Here is a 24,011-nt window from a genome sequence, read left to right as displayed (position 1 = left end):
AAGATGGGGAAATTCATTCTTTTGAAGGCAGCAATGGGTTATTTGAACATATACTAGCGACAATGTTAAAATACCGTAGGAAAGGTGCATTACGATATTGCCCATTTAATGAATTTGCCGACAGGTCTTATACTTTGACAAAATGGAAACTGAATCCTCAGTCTGAAGGACATTGAAGGCCATTTTGCTACAGAGGCTTAAAAAAAATTGTAGAACTGAAAAGACCATATGGGTATGAATCACGTTTTACTGCTTGGGTAAATTGAGAAGGCTAGCTAAAACCTCTACACTGTTTGAAAATAAGAAATTCACAAGATAGTTGAAAAGATGGGTGGACAGGCAGAAAAGTAACTAGTGTTACCGGGAGACAGACAAAAACCAAATGGGTGGCTTACCTAAAAACACATACAGTGCAGTTGCGTTTCAAGCTGAAAGGAACATTTATGGCAGTCAATGACGTTAAACAGGCTACAAAGGGAAAGCAAGTGAAGTGATAAAATTCTCAATTCTGAAAACAATCCAAATCCTGTGAACAGTGGGGCACACAATGTACTGATGACTTCCACTCCCCCAGAGGATATTAGAATAATAAAGAGAAAGGCTGATGTGTATCAGTCGAGGGTAGTTGCACATAAGGAACAAATGTACACAAAGTAAGGAACACAAGTGTACACCTCTTTCTAGATGGACACGTCAATGCCAAAACAACAACCCCCAAAGGACCAGAGAGTTTATTGCTGGAGCAAAACAGTTTATGGGGATTACTGTAGCTTCAACCTCAGTATAACAAACTGAATAGAATTATAAATATTTAGCATGGTCGAAGATCCTCAATCTGAGAAGTGGGAATGGTAGAACAAGTTATCCCAGCTGCCTACACATGACCTGCCCAGGGCATGTTGCCCATCATATTTTCTGTTCTGCTGAATATCAGCAATTTAATATATATAAACATGAGCATTTCCCCACGGTATTGTGGCTGTGCAGTGTCATGTTAAATTCTCAGAAAAGTAGTGCATTGTGACATGTCTGAATGCGAGGGGTGGAGGCACTCTGGTTGGGTTCTAGCAAATCAGATGTTGGATGCTCTGCTCGCAATTTGTCTGCCCAAAACGTTCCCGATGTACTGCATCTCTTGGGCTTCGATATCTGCTGTTCAATTTTCTTAAAAAACTGAAAAAACGTTTTATTAAAAATAAAAAAATATCAGACAACAGATGGGTAACCAATAACCTGATCTGCAAGCAGCAAATTGTGAACCACTGAAGGCTAACTAATTTGGAGGGTAAAATTGACAGATTAAGTTGATGCAAAATGGCATGTGTTTTGGACATGAATTGTATTGTATTAAAACAATCGGCTTAATATAAAGACAAAAGCTAGAAATAACAGGTACCAACAAGAGTGCTTGAAGAAAGGTACTGAGATCAGAAACCATGAATAGATTTTCAGTTGCTTCAGATCTGTTAGGAAGTCATATATAAAGCATCAAACGAATGTACCGGCAGATATTAAAAACATTTTAAGGAGATATAAAAATAAAGGTATAAAGGATAAAGAATGCAAATACTGACATACTAGGTCCCCTTTTAAAAGTAGTATTTAGGAAAAGAGACCAGAAGTATTTTTAGAACACGTTTGGTAGTGAATTTTAATAAGGGAGTTTTTACAAATCCAGGAACTATCGGCTCCTGTTGATGATGCTCCCTCCAGCTGAAGTATTTTCTAAAATCACTCAGTGAAATAAAAACCCTGGATTAGCAAAAATAAATACAGTCCCTATGATGGGTTTCCTACAGAGCTTGTCTGTGGTGTTCCATTTGGGTGGTCAATCTCTCGATCCAGGTCCTGTACCAAACCTTTGTATTTTTATGGATTGCTACCACCTCAACGTGGTTCTGCTGTGAACAAAACTTGCATTCTTGGGACTCCAAAAAGGCTTACTATATATGTTGTTGAAATTGGGACTGCCGATTGATTTTAGAAAGAATGCAGCCCACGTCACTAAGAATAACCGGCTTTGTTTTAATTACAAATATAGTGGTCATTCAATACCCCTAAAAGATTTGTATACTGCCAAGGAAATGCCTATTTCGACCCATGGAGCTTAAGTTCAGATTCCTTCAATAAGCTCCCCATTAGATCAGATTAAAGCCCCTTGGACTATGGAACAGTACACCATTTGAGCCGCTTAGATCAAAACTCTGTGTTAAATCCGTCTCAGTCTTTCATTAACCTTATGGTGGATATTCGAGATGAGACGAGCTGCCAGAGACTCCTTGGGTTTTTTAGATTTATAAAGCAATTACTGGTAGCAACAGGTCCTATTGTAAGGCATACCATAGTTTTTGTGATATGAAATAGTTATCTATATTGAATTTCTTGATCTTAATTTGTTTAAAACGAGTGAAGGCAACAATGAATCAAGCCTTGAGAAATCTACTCGTCGACTCCCTATGACAAGTCAGTTTTTATTAGGGCGACCTATTTTTTGCGTCTATAGGCTTGTTCATGCAAGCTGACCATGAACAGGTGTTCACTAAAAGTGAATAACCAATAAAAATGCATTTACATCTAATTTTTATTTTGTCACATTTGCTCTGTGTTAAGAGAAAGAGATCAAACATCAGCTTCTTTCTTACAAGTTGCTGCTTATTTTATCGTGGAGATTGGTGTTTACTTTGCTTTTTGTGACTGCAAAGTTAGAGGATTTTGTAAAGTTAACTGTCTAACAACTGTGCTGTACAAAGTGTGTGAAATAAAAGGCTGTAGGATGTTAGGTTCTTTTCTAAACATAAGTACATCGCTTGTAAATGAACTATACACATATTCCAAAATATGTTTCAGTAGTTATGAAAACATTCTTTGCAATTCTGTATAAGGAAAAAAAAAGATTTTCATAGGATGAAACCAAATCATGGCAATTTATTTGGTGATGTGCAAATGCTAAAAAAAAAAATCTGAAATCCAGTTTCCACAGATTGTTTAGATGATCTATAGTTTTACCACTAAAACTGTATGTTAGTGGAAAGGTTTGTGGCCATTTTAATGGAAAATATGCTGTTTGAAATTGGCAGTGCACTACCACATCATGCTGTAGTAATATATTTAATAAAAGCGAGTTTTTAAACATGAACCAAGAAACATTCCTACCCCCGTCCTGATGATTGAAATATTAGTGACTAAGAGGCATGCAAGAGTCGTACATACCCTACACATGGCTCGATTCTTATGATGTATGGAGGAAAAGATTAGTTCCTTAAATCAAACAAAAGAGTTTTTTGTAGAGCAGAAATGCTGAACTTGCAAATTTGATGGTGTTTCCAGAAGTGATAATTAAGAAAAAGGCGGCTCTGTAAAATAAAATATTTGCCTGTGATCACACAATTTGAGACTAGTTTCCAGGTATATCTACAGTACATTACAATTCGGTCAAGCAGATTATTCATGTGACTAGACCTGCAGGTCTGGTAAAATTTGTATTATTTTTCGAGGCATATGAGTAGATTGGAGATCAAATCTGATTTATGGTCATTAACAGGAAATGCACACCAAAAATAAAACCTATAAGAGCAATGCCTATATTATACAGTATGAGGTCATAAAATGACCAGCAAGAATGAGATAATGCAAACTAGATTTAACCACCTACATTTATTGGGAGTCATGGGAGCACAAACTGGCTTACCCGGTCTGAGGCTTTTTCACCTCAGTGCTAAGCCTTTTTTGGCAATTTGGGGTTTTTCTCGTTTAGGCCTTCAGAACTTTTTTTCCACACAAGGTCTACACGCCAAATTTTCATATTTTTTTCCACATACAGGAGATTCTAAAGGCTTGTGGATTCCGCTACAAGATACTGAGAACATTTCCACAATGTAGATACATTTTGAGTGGCATTCATCAGGTATCCTTACCCATAACTTTTTTCAAACATCAAACTTTGGGTAAACACACACATGTTCCCTATTTTTCAGGGAGCAAAACTTCTGGAATCTATCCTGAGCCACAATTTTCTACTACCCAGAAATCCCCCATTATTCCTGATAAAAATGGTACCTCACTTCTGTGGGCAGGCCTAGCATTCGTGACAGGAAAAAACCAAAACCCAACACAAAAACATCAAGTTTTTCCAGCTGAAAACTAAGCCATATTTTGCAGTGTTGCTATTTATAGATTTTGGGTCTTCGTTCAACTGGCACCTAGGGAAAACCTGGCAACTCTGTACATTTTTTAAAACTAGACACCTAGGGAGAGGTGATCTGCGTGACTTTCACCAGCTTTTCTTACCCGGAAGGCCTTGCAAACCACAAACGTCGACTAAAAACACACATTCTCAAATCTGTCCAGGAAAGTTCCGTAATCTGCGGGGAGCCACAAAATCACATAGCCCAGAGTTCCAACATATCGTTCATTGACAATGGTATCACATATGAGCAGGTGGGCTTAAGAGACTGCCACGTAAAAGGCCCTAAAGCACTACGTGGAGAGATCTGTCATAGGGGTAGCTGCGGTATTGGGAGTTATGCTGAGGCCCCCACCCAATGAAACCTGGGGATTCTATGGTGTTGTACCTTGCGTGGATCCCACAAGGTTTTCCTGCCCACAATGCTCTCAAACCTCCCCATAACTCACATTTTCCTTACATTTCTGTGATGGAAACTTCCAGAATCAGTAGGAGTCCACATAATTCCCAACCCCCAGTGATACCCCCACCAATCCCATTAAAATTGCTGACCCATTTGTCGGTTTGGACCTAGGGCCCATTACAGGAGAGGATCAAACTAAGGTCAATGGGAGTCCCGCATGAGGACTCCCATTGTCCTTGGTTTAATCCGTTCCTGTCGCAGTATAGCTCAATGCAAGGGTAGGCTGCCTCATCCTTTTGTGTGTTTTGGTGCTATTTTGATATTCCTGGCATCTAGAAAACCCTTTTTGGGTTGAGGGCATGTTCACGCCCATGGTGGGCAGCCCCCTTTGCAATGTTTTTTTCCATACATATTCCTTTGTGTCTAGTGGGCATTCTGCTCCCTTATCAGCCAAAATCAATTTTGGGCAAACCTCCAATTTCCCCCAGGAGAGGTAAAGATGGTTATACCTGAGGGGGCGGAGCTTGGCTCACAACGACTATGGCTGCTTGAGCCTCGAGCTATGGCGCGCAGCTCACTTATCCTACAATAATCCAGTCCTGCACTGCTACGTAATGAGGCCAGAGCAACGGATTGCGCGCCTGACTTGAGGCGCTACTCGGCGCTCCCACCCCTGAGCTACGAGTCGCAGCTGGGGCGCAGTAACGGATGTCGAGTGCAGCGCAGCGCTGGGCCGCTAATCCCCGGACGCTGGTCCAAGTGAAGCCGGGCTTGCGTTGCCCGACGTGCGGATTGATCTTCGGAGGTGCCCCGGCCCCTCCCATTGGCCCCCGCTGTTGCGACCTGGGCTTGGGCGCGGACGCTGCTGCGGTGAGGGAAGGACACCGGAGGCGCTGCCATGCGCCGCAGCGCTAGCGAGTGAGTCGCTCGGGACTACAAGCGACTTTGCAGAGCCGCAATTCTAGGCCTGGATAGACCTGAACGGAAAGTGATCCGGCCCCCGAAGCCAGCTGGGTGAGAAGCAGTTGTGATGGCGTGCGGTGTTGGCGCTGGCCGGCTGCGGAGCCTGGGGGCAAAGAAAGCCCATCCTGTGGCGGCGGTTTGAAGGACCCTGGCTGAAGAGTGCTACACCGCGTCGGCGGCCTGGAGGTTATTTACCAGGGGAGGTCCTTGGCCTTGGTAGGGTGTCGGCCATTGGAGCTAATGCTGGCTGTTTGAGTGGCCCATCGCACCGGCGGGGAGCGCCCGACGGAGGTCTTGTGCGGGGGGAGCCCCCCCGGGGCAAATTGCGGACACGGCTGCGCATATTGAGGGGGCGCTTGCCGCTGGGAGACACGTGGCGCACTGGAATGCGCGACCAGAAGCACAACCCATGGCTGGACCCTGCGGAGCAGCTTAGAGAGTAGGAAGACTGCAGGGACGCTGCTGCACAAGCTGTGATCCGAGAAGAGCGAGCGGGGACAATTGCGGAGGCGCCCTTGCGAGGTGTCTCTGCCCTTCAAACAAGTGGAGGCAAGTAAGGTGGGTGCTGCGGTGCGTGTTGGGGTTCGGTGGGCCTCCGCGGGAGGATCGAGCGGGCGCGCCCTGCAGTGGAGGAGCACGTGGCGGCGCCGCACCCGTGGCTGGAGCTGGGCCCCGTGATTGCAGGCTGGTGAAATTGGCGCAGGGGGGGTCATACCGCATCTCGGCGCGCCCTGTTGGCGCCTAGGAGGGGGTGCTGTCTGGACACGGGGCGAGACGCTGAGGGAAGGAGGCATCAGCGATGGGCAAGTCTGATAAATCCCAATCAAAGCTATCCTTTGAGCATAGAAAATCCAAGCCCCAGGTCCCGGCCGAGTGGGCTGCCGGTGGTGCCGATGTCCCGCCGGAGGAAGAGCAGGATATTCGTGGCTTGCTTCTATCCATGGAGAAAGGATTGCAGAGCGGTATCTCCTCTCTGGGCGCAAAGATCGATGCTCTCTCGTACAGAATGGATCGTATGGGGGAGCACACTGATAAACATGCGGAAAGGCTGGACCAGTCGGACCGACGAGTGGCGGAAGTTGAAGAAGCCCACACGGCGTTGGATATGGAGCACAAGAAACTTGGGCGTCTTATGCAGGTGTTACAGGATAAAACGGAGGACCTTGAGGCGCGTACCAGTCGCTGTAACCTACGTATTACAGGACTGCCGGAGACGACATCAACGGGTCGAATGGAGTGCTTTGTGGAGACCCTTCTGGTAGAGCTACTTGGTCAGGACGTGTTCTCAAAGATGTTCGTGGTGGAGAGAACACATAGATCATTGGGGCCCAGACCTCCTCTGGGAGCGCCGCCGCGACCAATCATAGCGAAACTACTGAACTACCGCGACAGGGACGCAGCCCTCCGTGTGGCTCGGGAGAAAAAGACACTGGTGTATGAAGGGTCGACCATCTCACTCTATCCGGATTTTAACGCTAGGGTGCAGGAGGCTAGGAGGCAGTTTGTCCCGGGCAAAAAACAACTGCGGTAACTGGGATTGGACTATGCGATGATGTACCCGGCCAAGTTGCGAGTTAACAGGCAAGGGAAATCCCATATCTTCCTCGACCCAAAAGCACTGCAGAAGGCGCTGAAAGACTGGAATAAAGAACGGAAGCGGAGCCCAGAGAGACAGCTGCGGGGGAGCGAGATGGAGAGCACGCTGGAGCTTCAGGACTGACTTTGGAGTACTGGCAAGCATATGTTGCAATTACTTTGTGCCTGGGACTGGGAAGAAGGAGGGGGCAGAGTGGAGGCATTATGGGCCGAGGGTTAAAAAAAACGGCAGATGGATAGATGCTTTCCGAAACATTGTCAACCTGCCCGCTACACGATGGGCCACGCATACTGGGGGACAAGCCCTATGCAATAATGGCGGGCGTACAGGCCCAGGCCCCTGTGGTCAACACATTGAGCTGGAGGGGGCGCAGGGGCGGGGCGCGCATTCGGGGGTTGCGGGCTGAGCGGAGGTACAAATAGACACGCGAGAATTGCATGGCAGTGGGGCTGTAATGTGCTTGCTGCGTCTAGTGGTAGTACTTGGATACAGGGTGTTCACTTGTTTAAAACTAAGGACTGAGCGACCTCCGCCCGCGAGTGTACATCACCACTTAGGGGGTCTAATTGAATAAGGGGAGGGTGGTGGGAGGTCCCTATATGGGGCACGGCATGGCTGAGTTGGGGGTGGTCTGCTGTGGGAGGGGGGTAGGAAGTTTGTTTCGTTTTTTTTTTCCCGAGGTTCGAAAGTCAGCATACCATGTTGTGCATTCTTCAACATACATGTCACATACGATGCTCAGCGGTAGATGCTATACGTTTCAGACAGGATAGTTGTGCCTATTGAAACTGTCCCGCGAGGGACGCCTTTTTCTGTAAGGGTGGTGACCTGGAACGTAAGGGGCTTGAATGATCATACGAAGGTGCGTAAGGTATTGCACTACCTCAATAGGCACGCTATCGATATTGCCTTCCTACAGGATGTGTGGAGAGCCCTCAATCCTACGGAGGGGGGCTTTACGCACTACTCTGCCCATCATACACTTCACACACGTATAGATTACTGGCTTGCGTCGTCGTCTCTCATGTTTCAGGTTCGAGGGTGCCGGGCACTCCCGCGCACTTTGTCTGATCACTCCCCTGTCTTATTGACCTTGAGTGCGCCTAGAAAGACCATGCCACCTTTTTTGTGGCGTTTTCCCCCATACTCATTGCTAGACCCCATTTTTAAGGTTGAAATGGCGGAAGCGATCACACTGTTCTTTGATACCAATGTCGGATCAGTGGATAGCTTTCAGACGGTTTGGGAAACATTATAAGGTTTATATCAGGCAATCGCAAAGCATTCTGGGGTACTGCGCGATATACGGCAGAGGATGTCGACATTGGAGCAGAAGCACGGGACCTTGGAGGCCAGGCTACAGTCCGATGCATCGGACGATGCGGCAGCAGAGTTGAAGACAACACTGGTGGAATATCATGAGGCAGCAGATGCGGAAGTGCAGCATTTAGGGAAGTACGCCACGGCCAGGGTGTATGGGGAAGGCGACAGGCCTGGTTCAGTGTTAGCTAATCTACTAAAGGCTCGGAGGGTTAGAACCGCGATTACCAAGGTTAAATCGGAGGACGGGGTGTTATTAACGGAGGAGGCAGACATAGCTGCGCGCTTCAAGTCGTATTGTGCCACTCTACACGAGTCACGACAGACTGATATGGAGGAGAGCATCCGAGACTATCTGGATCACATTAAGTTTCCCTTTCTCTCCAATGCGCGTAGGGAATTTTTCGCCCTCCCAAAAGAGAAGGACGAAATCCTTGAGGCGCTGGCGGGTATGAAGGCAAACAGCGCCCCGGGGGTGGACGGACTTACGGTCACATTTTACCGAACCTTTATAGATCTGCTGCTCCCGCACTTATCGGCTTTGTTTGATGATATGTGTGTCACGGGCCACATGCCACAGTCTATGAGAGAGGCCCTTTTGGTCGCTATCCCCAAACCTGGTAAGGAATTGGAGGAGTGTAGTTCTTATCGACCGCTATCCCAGCTGAATGTTGATACTAAACTGTTCGTGAAGGTCTTAGCCACTCGCCTGGCCCTGCTCGCGCCTGAGCTGGTTGCCCCAGAAGAGGATGGGTTCGTGCCTGGCAGGAACCTCACTTATAATCTGCGTACGGTGTTTGGCACCATGCAGCACGTCCGGCGGGATTCTAGAGCCCTGGCTGTTTTCCTGGATATGGAGAAAGCCTTCGATTCGGTGGAATGGCCCTACATGAGACAAGTCCTGACCAAAATGGGATTGGGTCCGGCCTTCTTGCAAATGATTGGTGTGCTCTATCAGGGACCTACTGGAAGGATACGATTAGGTGACTTGGTCACGGATCCTATTCCAATTTCTAGGGGAACTCGACAGGGCTGCCCCCTGTCGCCTGTTCTGTATGCCCTGATAGCGGAGCCATTGGCGTGCGCACTTCGGGAATATCATAGTGACAGAGGTGTGTGCTTTCCATCATACAGGATTGTGGTCTCCACGTATGCAGATGATACATTGCTCTATGTCAGGGACCCTGAGAATAACTTGGCACCAGTATTACGTGAGGTGGTGCAGTTTGGGGCACTCTCTGGATTAAAGGTGAATTGGACTAAGTCCATTGCTTTCCCGCTGACACCGTCCACTGCCCCATTTGAAATGGAATATCCGCTTCAGTGGTCAGAGGACTCGGTTAGATACAACTGCATATGGACTCGGAGGTTGTACTGACGGAGAACTATGGAAGAGCAATTGCTAAACTAGAAGATGATGTGGAGACCTGGATCGGGCTACCTCTTGATGGGTCGAATATCCATTATGAAGATGGTGGTGCTTCCCAGATTTTGATTTTGATTCACTAATATCCCTATCGTGTTGCCGCACAGTTTTTTTGCTCGGCTCACTAGGTCCCTGCTTCGGTTGGCGTGGGCGGGGAACCAGGCTCGTGTCAGCTGGCGCATCTTGACGTTACCCTTCTATATGGGGGGCCTGGGGGCGCCGGATCTGGAGTTGTATTACAGGATTGCGCAGGGAGCCCAGGCGCACGGCTGGATGCACGGTGACGAATCGGTTCCATATCTAAAGCTAGAGCAACTGTTTGCAGCCCCTCTCCCGCTGCCTGCGGTTATTTTTGAGCCGACGGACCGCAGAACGGGATTTTTAGATTCACTAAACTCCACTAGACATGCGTGGAATGCTATACTGCAGCAAACGGCGGGGGCATTGTTGTATTCCCCGGCAATGCCACTGGAATGGGCGGTCTGGCTGACCCCCTTCAGGGACCGTGGTGTTGTGCACTCCCGGCGTGAACTGGGTGTGCGCTCGCTGGGGGACCTGTTCTCGGACGGCGTCGCTAGGACGTGGGAAAAGGTGGCTGCCACATTAGAGACTACTACTCAGTTACAGCGATTTCAATTCCATAGGGTGAGGGGAGCATGGCGGCAGCACCTCGGGATGATATGGCCGAGCCCCCTGAGGTTCTGGAATTATCATATCTCATTAAACACAAAAGTCCACGAATGCTGATGTCCAAACTATATTGCATAGCGATGTCACAGAGATCTCAGAAATACACTAAGGCCAGATTAGCCTGGCAAAGGGACCTAGATACAGTAATAGACGATGCTATGTGGGCGTATTGCTGTTGCGGTATACAACACATATCCTTGCACGGCAAGCATAGGCTGATTCATTTTAAATTCATAAACAGAGTTTATTACACACCGGAGAGGCTGTATCGGTATGGTTTGCGTGAGGGGTCGACTTGCGAGCGTTGCCGCCACCCCACTGCTGACTTCATGCATTTGGCGCGGGTTTGCCCAGGTGTATACAACTTTTGGGAGGCCATATTTCGGCAGATAGGAGGGATAGTAGAATTAGATCTTACACCAGACCCTGCCGTGGCGCTGCTTGGGCACTCTAGAGAGCTGCCTAAGGCAGCCCGTAAGCTGGTTGACATGGGCATGCTTATTGCAAACGCAGGGTAGCTTTGTGTTGGATGCGGGGTCCTCTGCTTACAGTGACGCAGTGGACACGCAATGTGCTCTACTGCTGCACGCAGTCAGAGACATTTAGCGAGCTGCTGCCGCCGCGGAGCAGACCAAAGAATTTCTGAGGATTGTATGCCGAATATGTCAGGAGGGGTGGTGCGCTGGCGGAAACTGACAAGCGCACAAACAACGAGATGGCCTTGGATGCTGCCAACTCCTGAGCAAATAGAGGTATCGCCTTACGGGGCATGCAGAGACGTATAGCTGTGTGGAGGATGGGCTCCTATATTGCCAGAGGACTGCTTGAGGTGAGGCGAGCGTAGAGGGTCACTCACGTAGGTTCACCCACGTAGGTTCACCTGTCTGATCTGGAAGTTAAGGTATGGAAGTACCTACTGAGAGGGGACGTCATGGTTAGGCACTGAGCACAAGGGCACATCGTAAAAGGGTGGCTGACAAGATACCTTAACGGTTACGGGTAGAGGGAGGGGAGGATGTTGGGGTGGTTTGTTTATTATGTTTTAAATAGAAAAATGTGTGCCCCCCCCCCGGTGGGGTAGATGGTTACAAGAAACGACATACAAGATTGCCAAACTAGCTAGAAATGTAAAAATGCAACATTTTCAAGCACAGCGATGCCCGGCCTCCGGGATGTGGGATAAGCTGTGCCGCAATGTGATTATAAGTGACAATGCAGCCGGCCTGAAGGTTGTAGGCGCACAGTTCTGTTCTGTATGTCAGCAAGTGCTGTCAGTTATCAAATAAATTAATTAAAAAAAAAAAAAAAAAGATGGTTATACCCTTTTTGGGGGTGGGGGATGGCCATGCCCATGGTTTGCAGCCCCACCCCTATGTTGTATTTAAAAAATATTTCCATGATGTCTAGTGGTGTGGAGCACAGGACCTAGTGGACATTCTACATCCACGGCAAAGGCTGGGGTGACCAGAACGATCCACACCCCAGAGGGCACATTAAGGCATTTGGGGCAAAGGGTAGGGGAAAGCGTAGTGCCATGTCAAGGGACTGTGCTCCGCTGCTCAAAAAACACTGCAATACCCTGGTGTCTAGTGGGATTTCTGCCCCTCTGGGGCAGAAGACTGGGGTGAAAAACATCCATCCAACACTAATGTGGCCCCTGGTGGGAGGGCACAAGCACAGGTGCATGCCCAGGGGGCCCGCAATCCCCTAAACTAATGTACATACAAAAAACCTGTAGTCTAGTGAACTTTCTGCCCTCACTATGGGGCAGATTCAGGGTCCACCCTACCCCTAACACCCCCCCCCCCATCCCCCTCCCCATCTACACACCATGGGGTGGGGAGTGGGTTCAAAAAGGTTAAAGCTAAAGGGGCAAGCTCTGGCTCATGCCCAGGGAGTCCATGCCTCCCCATTAGTTGTCATCCTCTGTGTCTAGGAGGGAGGAAAGCCTGTTTGGGGATCACCCTCCTGTGGCACGCCTCAAGCAGGGACTCACTTAGGCAAGGGCTTCAAATTTGTGCTTGTGAGGACTGAGATATGCCCCGAGCAGTGATTCTGTGAAGTACAATATGCCATGAGCCAATTGGCTCATTTCCCTTTAAATGGAAAGGACATTACCGTGCATGATTGTTATTTGCCCGAAAAGCCTCAAGGAACACAAGGACCATCTCAAACTCTAGGGAGAGAAGGTAGAACCGGAGGCAGGGCCCACTGTAAGAACACATACACAGTGCCAGAAAATGGCCGAACACACCTCAGCCGCAAGCAGCGGGCTAGGCAGGGACGAAAGAAAGAAAGAAAGAAAGAAAGAAAGAAAGAAAGAAAGAAAGAAAGAAAGAAAGAAAGAAAGAAAGAAAGAAAGAAAGAAGAGCGGACCAATCCGTCCAACACCACAGAGGACCAAAGCGGACAGAAGTGCAAAACTGCTACAATGCGATGCCGCAGACAGCAGGCCAGCAACACAGCGATCCAGAAGAAGGAAGCAAGAAGATCGCACCTGCGACCTACCGTGACGCCACGGAGAGCAGAGGCCCAACAGATGACCACACCACCCCAGCACATGAAAGAGCTATATAATAGCTACCATTACCCCACATAGGACATGTTACGTCCCAAGAACATGGGAACCCTCTTAGGAAAAGTTTCAGCAGCAGAGGACAACAGAAAGACCTGCGGAGAAAAACGCAGACGTCTTGTAAATCAGCCAATAAAGAATACACAGAAGGCCTAATCTCAGGGCCTACACGGCTTACCAACAGCCAAACCACAAGTCAAAACAGGGCCAGACCAGCGGCCAACAGCACCAAAGTCCTAACAAAAGGACCTGAAGGCACATGAACCACACAGAACACACAACCGGGGCGACGCGCTACAAGGCCCCAGGAAAACAACGGGAGAGTAGGAGTAGTAGTAGGAGTAGTAGTAGTAGGAGTAGTAGGAGGAAGAGGAGGAGGAGGCGGCGGCCCCGCAAGAAACCTCTGAATGGCAGAATCCGCTGTGGCGTAGAACAAGAGAGTGCCATCAAAAGGAAGGTCCACCAACCATTCCCTCACGTTCTCCGGGAACACACTATCCCGTAGCCAGGCATGTCGACGAAGGGCCACCGAAGAAGCCATGGTACGACCAAGCACGTCCGAAACGTCCAGAGCCGAGCGAAGAATAAAGGCCGCCAGCTCCCGGCCATCCAACACATGGTGCCGGAGATCAACACAGGCACCCTCCTGAGAAGCGGCAGACATAAGGGACTCCGCCGAGTCCCACAAGCAAGAAGTGGCCCTTGCCAAGACACAAAGAGTGTTAAGGGCCCGCAAAGTCGCGCTGGTGGAGGCGAAGATATTGCGCCCCCAGGAATCTAACCAGCGGGCCTCCCGTGACGGGGAAGACAACACCGATGGCCGGGAAGGAAAGGCAGTCTGTAAAAGAGGACCCCTGGTAGAGGGGTGGAGGGAAAGACTGACTGGGTCATGCGGCGCAGGACTGTGGCGGTGCAGAAGTGGCTGGGGCACCGGGTCCCCCGTGGCGGGCCGCCCCCAAAAGAGACTTGTGGAGCGAAGCCTCAAAGGGAAGAAGCAGCAGCCGAACACCAGAACCCTGATGGAGGACCTCCAGAAGATGATCCTTGTGGAAATGGGCAGCCGAATCACCCATGCGCAAGATCCCCGCCGTCGTGGAAACAGCCCGAGCGAAGGCAGCACCGGCCTCTGGAGGGCCCCGCAGCGAGGAAAGCAGTTCCTCTGTGGGTGGCGGCTGCAAGCTAAGTCGGCCGTCCCCTAACCCAACCGGAGGAAGGAAAGGCCAAGCCCAGAAAAGAGCAAGGGGGACCGAGGAATGGGGAACCGGAGGTCCTTCCGGCAAAGGCTGCGGGCGCGGCGACGGCAAAGAGCAAAGATGAAACCAACAACCGCCGAACGTCTGGAGAAGAGGGGGCATCTGAAGAGGAGTCAACGACCTGACGCCGGCCCGGTGCCGTAGAGTCCGCGACTGGCGTCAGGTCAACATCGACTGGCGCCAAAGGAGACGCCAGAACGACCACCGCCACAACGCGCGGCACAGGAGACCAGAGCTGGGTCGGAGCCGGGGCTGCTAAGGAACAGCGCCGAAAAGGCGTCAACTCGACCTCCGACAAGGCAGCCGCCTGCGTGGAGGGACGAGGGGTGCCCGGGGACATGCCCCGACCCCTAGCCGTACCCTGCGGCGCCATCAGGGCCAGCAGCTGCCGGCGCCTGAGCAGCGTCACCGCGGCCTCGGACAAGGCCGCCGCCTGCCCAGAGGACCGAGGGGGACGCAAGGTCAAGCCCTGTGCCCCGGCAACCTCCCGTGACACCACAGGGACCCACGCAGGAGTTTGCGGCGAGGCAAACGCGCCATGGTCCGAAGGAGGGAACCCCGAAGGGCCGCACCCAGACGGAACCACATCCTCAGAACCTGGATCCGAACCCGTCGGCGCTGGGGCCGGAGCCGCCGCAGAGGTCCCCACACGTGGCAAGGGATCCGCAGACGTCCCAGGAAGAGCAGGAGGAGAAAGAGGCCTGCAAGGCCACCACATAGGCTCTGGTCGCCCCCCCCGCCGGGGGAACGGCGGATAGCGTGGCGATGCGCAGGGCCGCACCACCCGTGTAGAACCCACACCCCCAACAGGCCGGTGACCGGGCATCGGGGACAAACTGCGACACTTACCAACAGGAGAGCGACCCCCTTGCAGCCTGGGAAAAGGACGATGCCGGAGACGGCGGGTCTTGAAGCCATCCGCGGGTGTCGGACGCGGCAACGACGCCGACCTGGACAGGCGTGCCGAAAGGAGCTTCATCCGGCGCTCCCGCCGGGACTTCGGCTTCATTTGCTGACACGCCTCACAATCTGTGGAGTCGTGGTGCTCCCCCAAACACCACATGCAGATGGAGTGAGGATCCGTCGACGACATCTGGCGCGCGCAAGACGAGCACGTCTTGAAGCCCAAAGGCATTCGCACACTGTTCCCAAGAAAAACGCTGAAAAAGAAGGCCTGAAACAGGCCAGGAACACGATCCGGGTCTGCGTTGCACGCGGAAAAGAAGAAAACTGATGTCAGCGAGCCGGGGTGGGGCTTATGTGACCTCACTGACGTCACGCCCGCGGAGGACGTCGGGGCGGAGTCGCATGGTACAGCCCCCCGGCGCGCAGAGATGCTCGGCAAGAAAGTTTTCTGGGTCCAATCTCACGCCTGGGGATAATTCTACGTTAAGGAATCTGCGGCTAGTAGTTTCTATCAGATCAAAAAAACTAAATGAAGGAAGTAATGAAGAAGGAAAGGGAGAAAGCAAGGGAATATGACAGAAATAAAAAGGGATGATGAATTTGCTAAAGAGATGAGGGCTCATCAAATGAAGGAGAAGAAGACATTTGTGGTATATAAACAGGAACAGACTGCCTTGACTTCCTCCATTTCAGAAGACCCAAAAAACATTGTTTGAGGGGGGTGGGGCGACAGAATGTGGGGTTCAAGGACAAACATTTTTCATGATAATTTTCTCCTTCAGGCAAGTAGGCCCAACACCCAGCAGCATAAACCCTTTAGCTGTCAAATGACAGTACCACATTATGGATCAGGGAACAGCTTTGTGTGCAGCTAAGTTAATATTTGTGTCCACGTGTTAATGCTTTTCAAACTTGTATTTATGATTTATTAATACAAAGCTGTTATTAGAGTGAGCACCCTAAAGAAATGTAAGCTCAGACTGCACTTCCGACAGTGGTTCCAGTATAAAAATATGTACACACGTTTGCAAAGTTTAACCATATGAGGCTACATATAATGCTTCCAGAATGCTCTCGGATTAGATGCAAATCTATGCAAATGCTTGAAAGAAAGATGAATGAAACTTTGCTTTCAAAATAAAATGTTCATAAAAAAATTCAACTAGGGAAAAAAACGTGTTGCTAAACTACTGTGAAATCTTTAGCACATTTTCTTTGAAGCATCATTTAATAAAATGTGTTGATGAATGCTAATATTTCCCCAAAAAATACTCATAATGGAAAATCAGTGTAACCAATTTCAACAAAATTATAGGAAACAAGTTTCGGCAAACCCAATAAGTATGACATTGGAGGTCAGCCTTATGGTTTTGTCAATGATTTTCTTGTTTTTATATGGTTTTTGTAAAACTGTATTGTTGTCGGAGCTGCTGGGCCCTCACATTATATCAAACAGAAAAAGAAAAAAAATGTGGTCTCAAGAACCACACATTGCCGGGATTGCTTGGTGGTGCAACAATATTGGAACAGGGTCATGCAGCAAATGGAGAGCGCGGGTGGTAAATTCCTCGGGGCCTCCCCTCAACTGTGTCACCTAAATATCTGGGAAGCTACTGATTTGACGCAAGTTGAGCAAAGGTGGGCTATTGCTAAGCGTAACATTGCCTAGAAGTGGGGTGTGGGGACGGTTCCGGCCCTACGCGATTGGGCAGTTGACATGGACAGGGCAATGCTTGCCGAAAAGGATGTCTTCAAACATAGGGGATGCCCCAGGAAATGGGACTACAAATGGGGGAGGTGGAACAGATACAGGGGTACCATTTGCCTATCCCCCACTATAGAACTACAACGGGAAAGGGGCAGAGTGCTGGAGGTCTCTGGGGTGGATGACATGCCCCCTGCTAGTACAGAATGAGGTAACGGGGAGTGTTCATCTTATCTGGGTGAATCTATTATGCACTGTATGGTCTACACATTGTATATGCCGGAACGACTTGATCTGATGGGATGGAGGGATTTCTACTATGTCTCCTTGGTGTCAAATGTATTGGAAAATGATACGCGTATGCTGCTATACTGTAATTTTGCTGCCTTAGGTTTCTTCTTTTCTGTCATAATAAAAAAACGTTTATTAAAAATAATTTTTTTTACAAAAAAAAAAAAAAACACATTGCCACAGTAATCCCTGCCACCGAACAAAACTACTTTGTGTGCCGATCTGCTCATCGTGAAAAAGTAGAATGCTGCCACTCGCCCGATAGATAGAGAGAATTTTAATATAAAACAAAAAGGTCTCAGTTAACACCAGATCTAAATAGGGTCCCAATTCTTAGGGAAAGGCATAAAAGTACACCCCTGGTATTTGTTTTTGCAATAGTGCAGATTTAAGTCTTTCATTAATTCAAAAGAATTTACAGAAATAAGTAAGGTTATGTCTTCTCTACATATGGAAGGCAAGTGACCTGACGGCAAGAGAAAAGACTTGGGTCGCCTTGGGAAGTGTGTTGGCAAAACGTAACATTGCAAGAACATGGAAGGGAGCCACGCCGCCTAAGTTTTGTGATTGGAAGGCCGATATGGACTAGTGCATGCAAAGAGAGAGGGTAATATATGAAGCGAGAGGGTGCCCACACAAATGGACAAAAACTTGGGGGAAGTCGAATAAATATAGAAGGATGTTGTGTGCACCTTTTGACTTCCCTCCCCCCCCCCCCTTACTCGAATAAAGGCTATTAAGCAGAGAGCTACAGTTCCTATATGATGTTTTTTTAATCTTATGTGGTTTTTATGGATTTGATGTTATTCTTACGATAGATCAGTGTGCTCTTGATTGTAGTATTGACTGTCCTCAATATGTTTGACTTTCTGCTTAAGATAACCCAGGTTTGTGAAATGGGGGTGCGCAGGTCATAAAGTCCAATAGTGAGGTAGTATTATAAAAATATATTTCTTTATTTCAAATGTTAAGAGTATGCAAACAGACACTCAGTCAACGCGTTTCATTCCCACACTGGGAACTTCATCAGGGCGGAAAAGATGAGTAACAACACAAATACTACATTCAAATACTAAGGCACAGGACTGAAATGATAGGTCTACACACGTTAGTATATTAATAACACGTAACTTTGCAAACATATATATCACTACAGAACACAACATAGATAAACTATTAATTCAAGCAACAAAGACACAGGACACAAAAACCAAAAACATTATATACATATTAAGTTGAGAGTGTGCATAGTGTACAAACAGAAATTTAGAATAATGTGTAAGATTCAAGGGGCATATACAGCGTGAGCTCATTGCGCTTGTTATTAAAAGCTATAACACATCCCTAGTTCCAAAGCACAAACAGAGTAGATAGTATTGTGCACCTTAAACACAAGGATATATTATGCGCGTATTGGTGGATGAACTCAATAACAGGCAAATCCGGGGTGATCACAACAATGCGGAAGGCAGTACTGCATACCTACCAATGAAAGTCAACGCTGGAATGGCCAGTAAAAGAGTCCCAGAATGGCATGAACTATAGTTACTCCCAGTAGTAATTTCAAATTCAATAAGCGTCCATATATCGACCTGGTGAATAAGATATCCAAATTCAGACGATGGCATGACATGTATGCGTCACATCTTGTGGACTAAACACATCAAGGGCAACCAGTACTTGAATAGCTCCATGTGGAACACGGCGATAAGTATGAAGTGATCAAGGACATAATATTGTCAACTACATGTAACGCATTATCTTGATCCTGGGTTTGTTACACTAGGGAAGGTGAGCAATGTGTAGTATAGATGTGTAATTATCAAAAAACGGGTGCTGTCAAATTGCAATTCGCAGCGAGTGGACCAATTGTATGACAGAAATACATACCCAAACAAAGTATAGGGTAGGCTGTAAAAGGCAAATGTGTAGATTTCATAAGCGACGGAACCCTATGAAAAAACTCCCCAATCTAATATAAAATTCAAACAAGTAGTTTGTAGGAACCTGTAGGGTATAATTATTCAAAATCATTACATGGTAGAGAGAGATGATGTCACATGAAGGAAAATAAACAAGCGAAGTGACAAGAACAAAGATAATTAGAAATAGGATACTTCAAGGACATACCTTTTAAGAAAGCAGTGACACAGCTCATGCTTTCCTAGAAACAATGTGCGTTATGGTCCAGTGTAATACACTGGAACTGACCGAAGAATTGGCAGGTGTGATAAATCCTGCATAGGAAAATCTGTGAGATGAGAAAAGAGGCCATCAGTAGAAGTGTGATCAGACCCCAAAGCGCACCATGCGCATATGAACAGCACTACATCGCAATAAAAAGCGTGTGTTTCATTGAAAAGCTATTTACCCATTGTTCTTCTCAGCAAACTATACTTGGCCCAAAAAGAAAGGGAAATCCATAATGAGGATTTATACGACACCTCATCTTTAATTTAATAGTACTTGTTGGTACGGTAAGTAGCACACAGTCCCCCGCCGTGCATACAGCTATGCACACCGGGGAAAGAGTGTATATATCAAACCCACAAGTGTCCAATCCCTAGACAAGTCCCAGAGCGGCTATCCACCCCTGTGTTCTAATAACGCCATGATTAAATATTTTAGCAAGCCCCAATCCTTATGACAACACACGGACTGAGTACGCAGTACCTGCCTCCCTGTACTCATATGACACTAGCCCGCTAATCCTCAGTGAAGTTGAGTGACACCAAACCAGTGGTCCCTTTCTGGTACTAAGTGTAATGTCACTTTCTTGGGGCACCAGAAATCACACACAGTAACAGATCCCATGAGGCGGAATAAACCCCAGGGACGTAGCGTTTATATACCATATATCCAATCCAAAGTTCAGCCTCACAGCGGCTGTCTACCCCCAAGTACAGAGATCCAGATAGCCCGATACCCCACTGGTCGCAATCCTCTTACCGTTACGAGTAGTCCGATCTATTCTTCGTGTGCAAGGATACAACTCCCGCCAGCTATACGAATACCTGGGACTCCTCCCCCTAGAGATTGGTTGTGACCAGTCGGAAAGAACCACTACCCGATGTGATGGAGTTTCCAAGGTGAAATAGGGAGATGTAGGAAAAAGTGGCCGCCATATTGTAGGTGTTATGGACGGCATTAAAATATTAGAAAGACAACAATAAATGTCACTCTGACTGGGCCACAGAAAGCACAATCGCGGGGAAGATTGTGGAAGGTAATGTCCCACTGTTTGAAAGCTGTTTGAGGTCTGATTGTAGAAATCACAAGGAGTTTGAAAGCAGCGCATAGGGTGGTCAAATCAACTGTGGTGTTCGACTGTGAAGGATTGATGTGTTTCAATGATTAACTCGTAATGCCATGTATAGTCACCTGACAGGGCCGTAAATAGCGTAAGGGCAGGGAAAGTTGTAGAATATATAGTTCCCTTGTTCGAAAGCTGTTAGCGGTCCAAATGTAGAAATCACAAGGAGCTTATTGGCAGCGCATTGGAGTATCAGAGAAACAACAATATATAGTCATCTGACTGGGCCGCAAACAACATAAGGGCATGGAAAGTTGCAGAATGTATAGCTCCCTTGTTCGAAAGCTGTTAGAGGTCCGAATGTAGAAATCACAAGGAGCTTATTAGCAGCGCAAAACACGGTCGGTTCAACCGTGATCTTCGACCGAGTGGGATAGAAGTCTTTCAAAGATCATCTCATAATGAGAATGGTATGTCAGAAGTAGGTGCAGATTTTACAAGTGATGGTAATACATAAAGTGTAAAAAAAAAAACACAAAAACCCCCCCAAAAAAACAACAAAACTAAGTATGAACTCGTATTTTGAAGAGACGGATTTGAGTAACAACATTCCCACAGGTGTTGAAGAAGATATTCAAATAAATGTAGTGTGTCCACACCACACTGGTCCTAGAAGACCAAGACACCAGGGGTGTATACAAAAAGAGATAACAAACAAATAAGACGTAAACATTAGTTGTACCCACTAGAGGTATGCCAACCTAGTTTGCGCAGGTAATATGTTAATATGTGTACTAAAATAAGGATTGTTACAGAATTGTTTAGTATACAGTCAAATTCTGCTTTACGTATAGGGTCACATATGATAATTATCTATAATAGGGCAGCAGTTGGATTTTGAGAAAATGGGAAAGAAGCATATATTCTGTATAGACTAGCATTGTATATATGATCTCATATGGTATTAGTACTATTATTATGATTAAGGAGTTCTATATAGCGCTGGCCAGACGCGAGGGTATCGGAGCGCTTTACAGCAGATTCAAGCAGGAATCACACAAAAAGGCATAGGTATACATATTGGTTCATATAGTACATAATGGGGCAGCAGTTAGGTGTCACAATAACAGTGAAAGACATATACACTCGGTAAAAGCTAGATTACCCCATTATTTACAATAGCAGGGCAGAACTTGGACCCAAAACATTTTCTTCTTTAGCCACTTCCTAAAAAGTAATACATTTCATTGTCAGTGTTGAATCCTTGATTGATACTTCTTAAAAACCATTTGGATTCACATTGCCTTAAGTGAAATTCTCTATCACCACCCCTGGCTCCCCATCTCAACATGGTCAATGGCATGGAACCAGAAGGTGGCATCACCTTGATGTCTTTTGCCATAGTGCTCTGTCATTGGGTATCTCCAGTCACCCTTTATGATTGCCCTCCTGTGTTCCTGAATATGTAGTTTCAAGCTCGTTGTTTCATTGGACATTTAGCCCAGGGGGATATAGCGGACCCCTAACAAGTTTTTCTTCTAGGACTCCTTTCGTGGTTTTCTTCCTTTGGTTTTATCTGAGCTTTGTGATATTCTATTTGACGACTGTTGCTGTATGATGATTTATTAATTGATTGCTATGAACTGGGATGAGTATTTTAATGTTTTATTTATATATCTTGCTCGGCACTGTGCACTTTCATGGGTCAGATGAGCTGAAATAATGTTGTTTTGATGATGAAAAGTCTATGATAGTTTACTATTGGCTCTAGAGCCACAAAGTACTGGTGTTCTCATGGCCTAATGATGATGAAGAATAAGGAACAAAGGGGCCCAACTGCTCAGGAGGAACAATTAGGATAGAAAGGAACCATGTTGAGAAAGAAAATGTGCTTATCATTTGCCCCGATAATCAATACTACCCTAACTGCCATTGTCATCTACTTGTATGATCTATACTTCCCAAATTTATTGGGTTCAAATAATACCACACTTGCTGAAGATCTGCATGACCACCAATCCAAAAAGCAGCATGGAAACATTACCAAGTTCAAGTTCAAAAACTTTATTCGGATACCATCATATCCGTAAATGCGCAACAAACATAATAGTTTTAAGATACACAAATAAGGAATCGCAATAAAATCCATTGGTAATATACATAGATACACATAATGAAAATATGTCAGATTTGTGCATGTATAGATGGTATAGGATCTCAGGGATTGGACATTATCTGGCGTGCTCGCACAGCAATTCTGGAAAAAGGGCCTGCCCTGAAAACCAGCTCCCCGTCAGCCAGGGCACGTAACCTCAAATAAGCGTTTTCCAGACTAATGGGTGTGAATTTTTTAAAGAACGGAGTTAAAAGCCACTTGGTATACTTTAAATAATATTTACAGAAAAACAAAAAATGTAAAATAGATTGGCCACTCTGGCCATCGCACGGGCAAGGTAAGTAGTCAAGATTTGTGTGATGGCCAAGGGGAAAGCACAATGCAAATTTTACAGAACCTGCCCTAAGGCGAAAGAGGAGACTCCTCTCCCAATGACTCATAGGCAGGGTAAGATAACTGGCCAGGGGATGCACAGTCTTTTCGGTGGTAATATAACTAAGGGCAGAGGATTTCTTAGATTCCCTTTCAATCCTTTCCGTGCTTTAAAATGAATTAAGTGTGTTCCTTTTAGAATTAAGTGTGTTCCTTTTATGCAGGGTCTCAGCTGTGCTAGGATGTAAAAAAAGACTTCCTTTGTTAACACTACATAAGCTTCGGTACACTCCTGACAGCCATGGGATATCCTTCCCTTTCTCACACCCGATACAGTCACCTATGATCTCTCTCGTTAGAGATGCAGCCGGATTTTTCCATAGGGATAGCCAGAAAAGGGCAGGGCGAGCCCTGATAAAATCCTCTATGAAATTTAAATTAAGTCCCTTGTGGCAAATGTATTGGGCTGTGGAAATTGGTATGCCAGCTTCCTGCAGAATCTATTTTCTTCTTGTTGGATACAGTGCCTCTTGGCAATACCCCAGACCTTAGCACCATACGTGGCTGTTGGTACCCACTGTGATTTAAAATAATTTAAAATGGCTAAAATAGCACCTGTTCTCTTTGGACGTGGGAGACTGAGAATAGAGTTAGAGGCCCTTGAGAACTTGCACCTGGAGTGAACCATATGTTCAGTCCAGGAGCCGTTCGCAGCAAAGACCAACCCAAGGTAAGGAAAAGTACTAGCACTTATCAGTTTCTGGGCTCCCACAGATATAAAATTAAGATGGCGTTTCCTAGGTCCACACGACATTTAAACGATTTTTTAAAATTAATTCTTAGATCCAGGCTATCCATTTTTTTTGTTGAAACATTTTTTTATTGTTTTCAAAGCAACAACTCAACACACGTTCCACTACCCACAACCTTCAAAGGAGTACTGTACATTTATCGTCGC

The 24,011-nt window shown here is 47.0% G+C and overlaps 1 protein-coding gene across 8 annotated transcripts in view; it reads right to left on the bottom strand.

Annotated features, from left to right (window-relative positions):
* Nucleotides 1-24,011, bottom strand: part of LOC146784525 (factor in the germline alpha-like) — a 270,799-nt gene that overhangs the window by 91,913 nt on the left and 154,875 nt on the right. For 5 of the 8 annotated variants that reach the window (XM_085633427.1, XM_085633425.1, XM_085633428.1 and 2 more), the window contains one exon: nucleotides 3,222-3,353. The exons of the other annotated variants lie outside the window; for them this stretch is intronic. In XM_085633427.1, coding sequence (XP_085489553.1) covers nucleotides 3,252-3,353 — 102 coding nt within the window. In that variant the 3' untranslated portion in view covers nucleotides 3,222-3,251. Of the gene's footprint in view, nucleotides 1-3,221; nucleotides 3,354-24,011 lie in introns of those variants that run through there. 8 annotated transcript variants of the gene reach the window in all.

This window comes from Triturus cristatus, chromosome 11 (genome assembly GCF_964204655.1).
Source record: "Triturus cristatus chromosome 11, aTriCri1.1, whole genome shotgun sequence".
NCBI lineage: Eukaryota > Metazoa > Chordata > Amphibia > Caudata > Salamandridae > Triturus > Triturus cristatus.
Note: the sequence above shows the minus strand (reverse complement) of the source record. Positions and strands in the feature narration are given on the sequence as shown.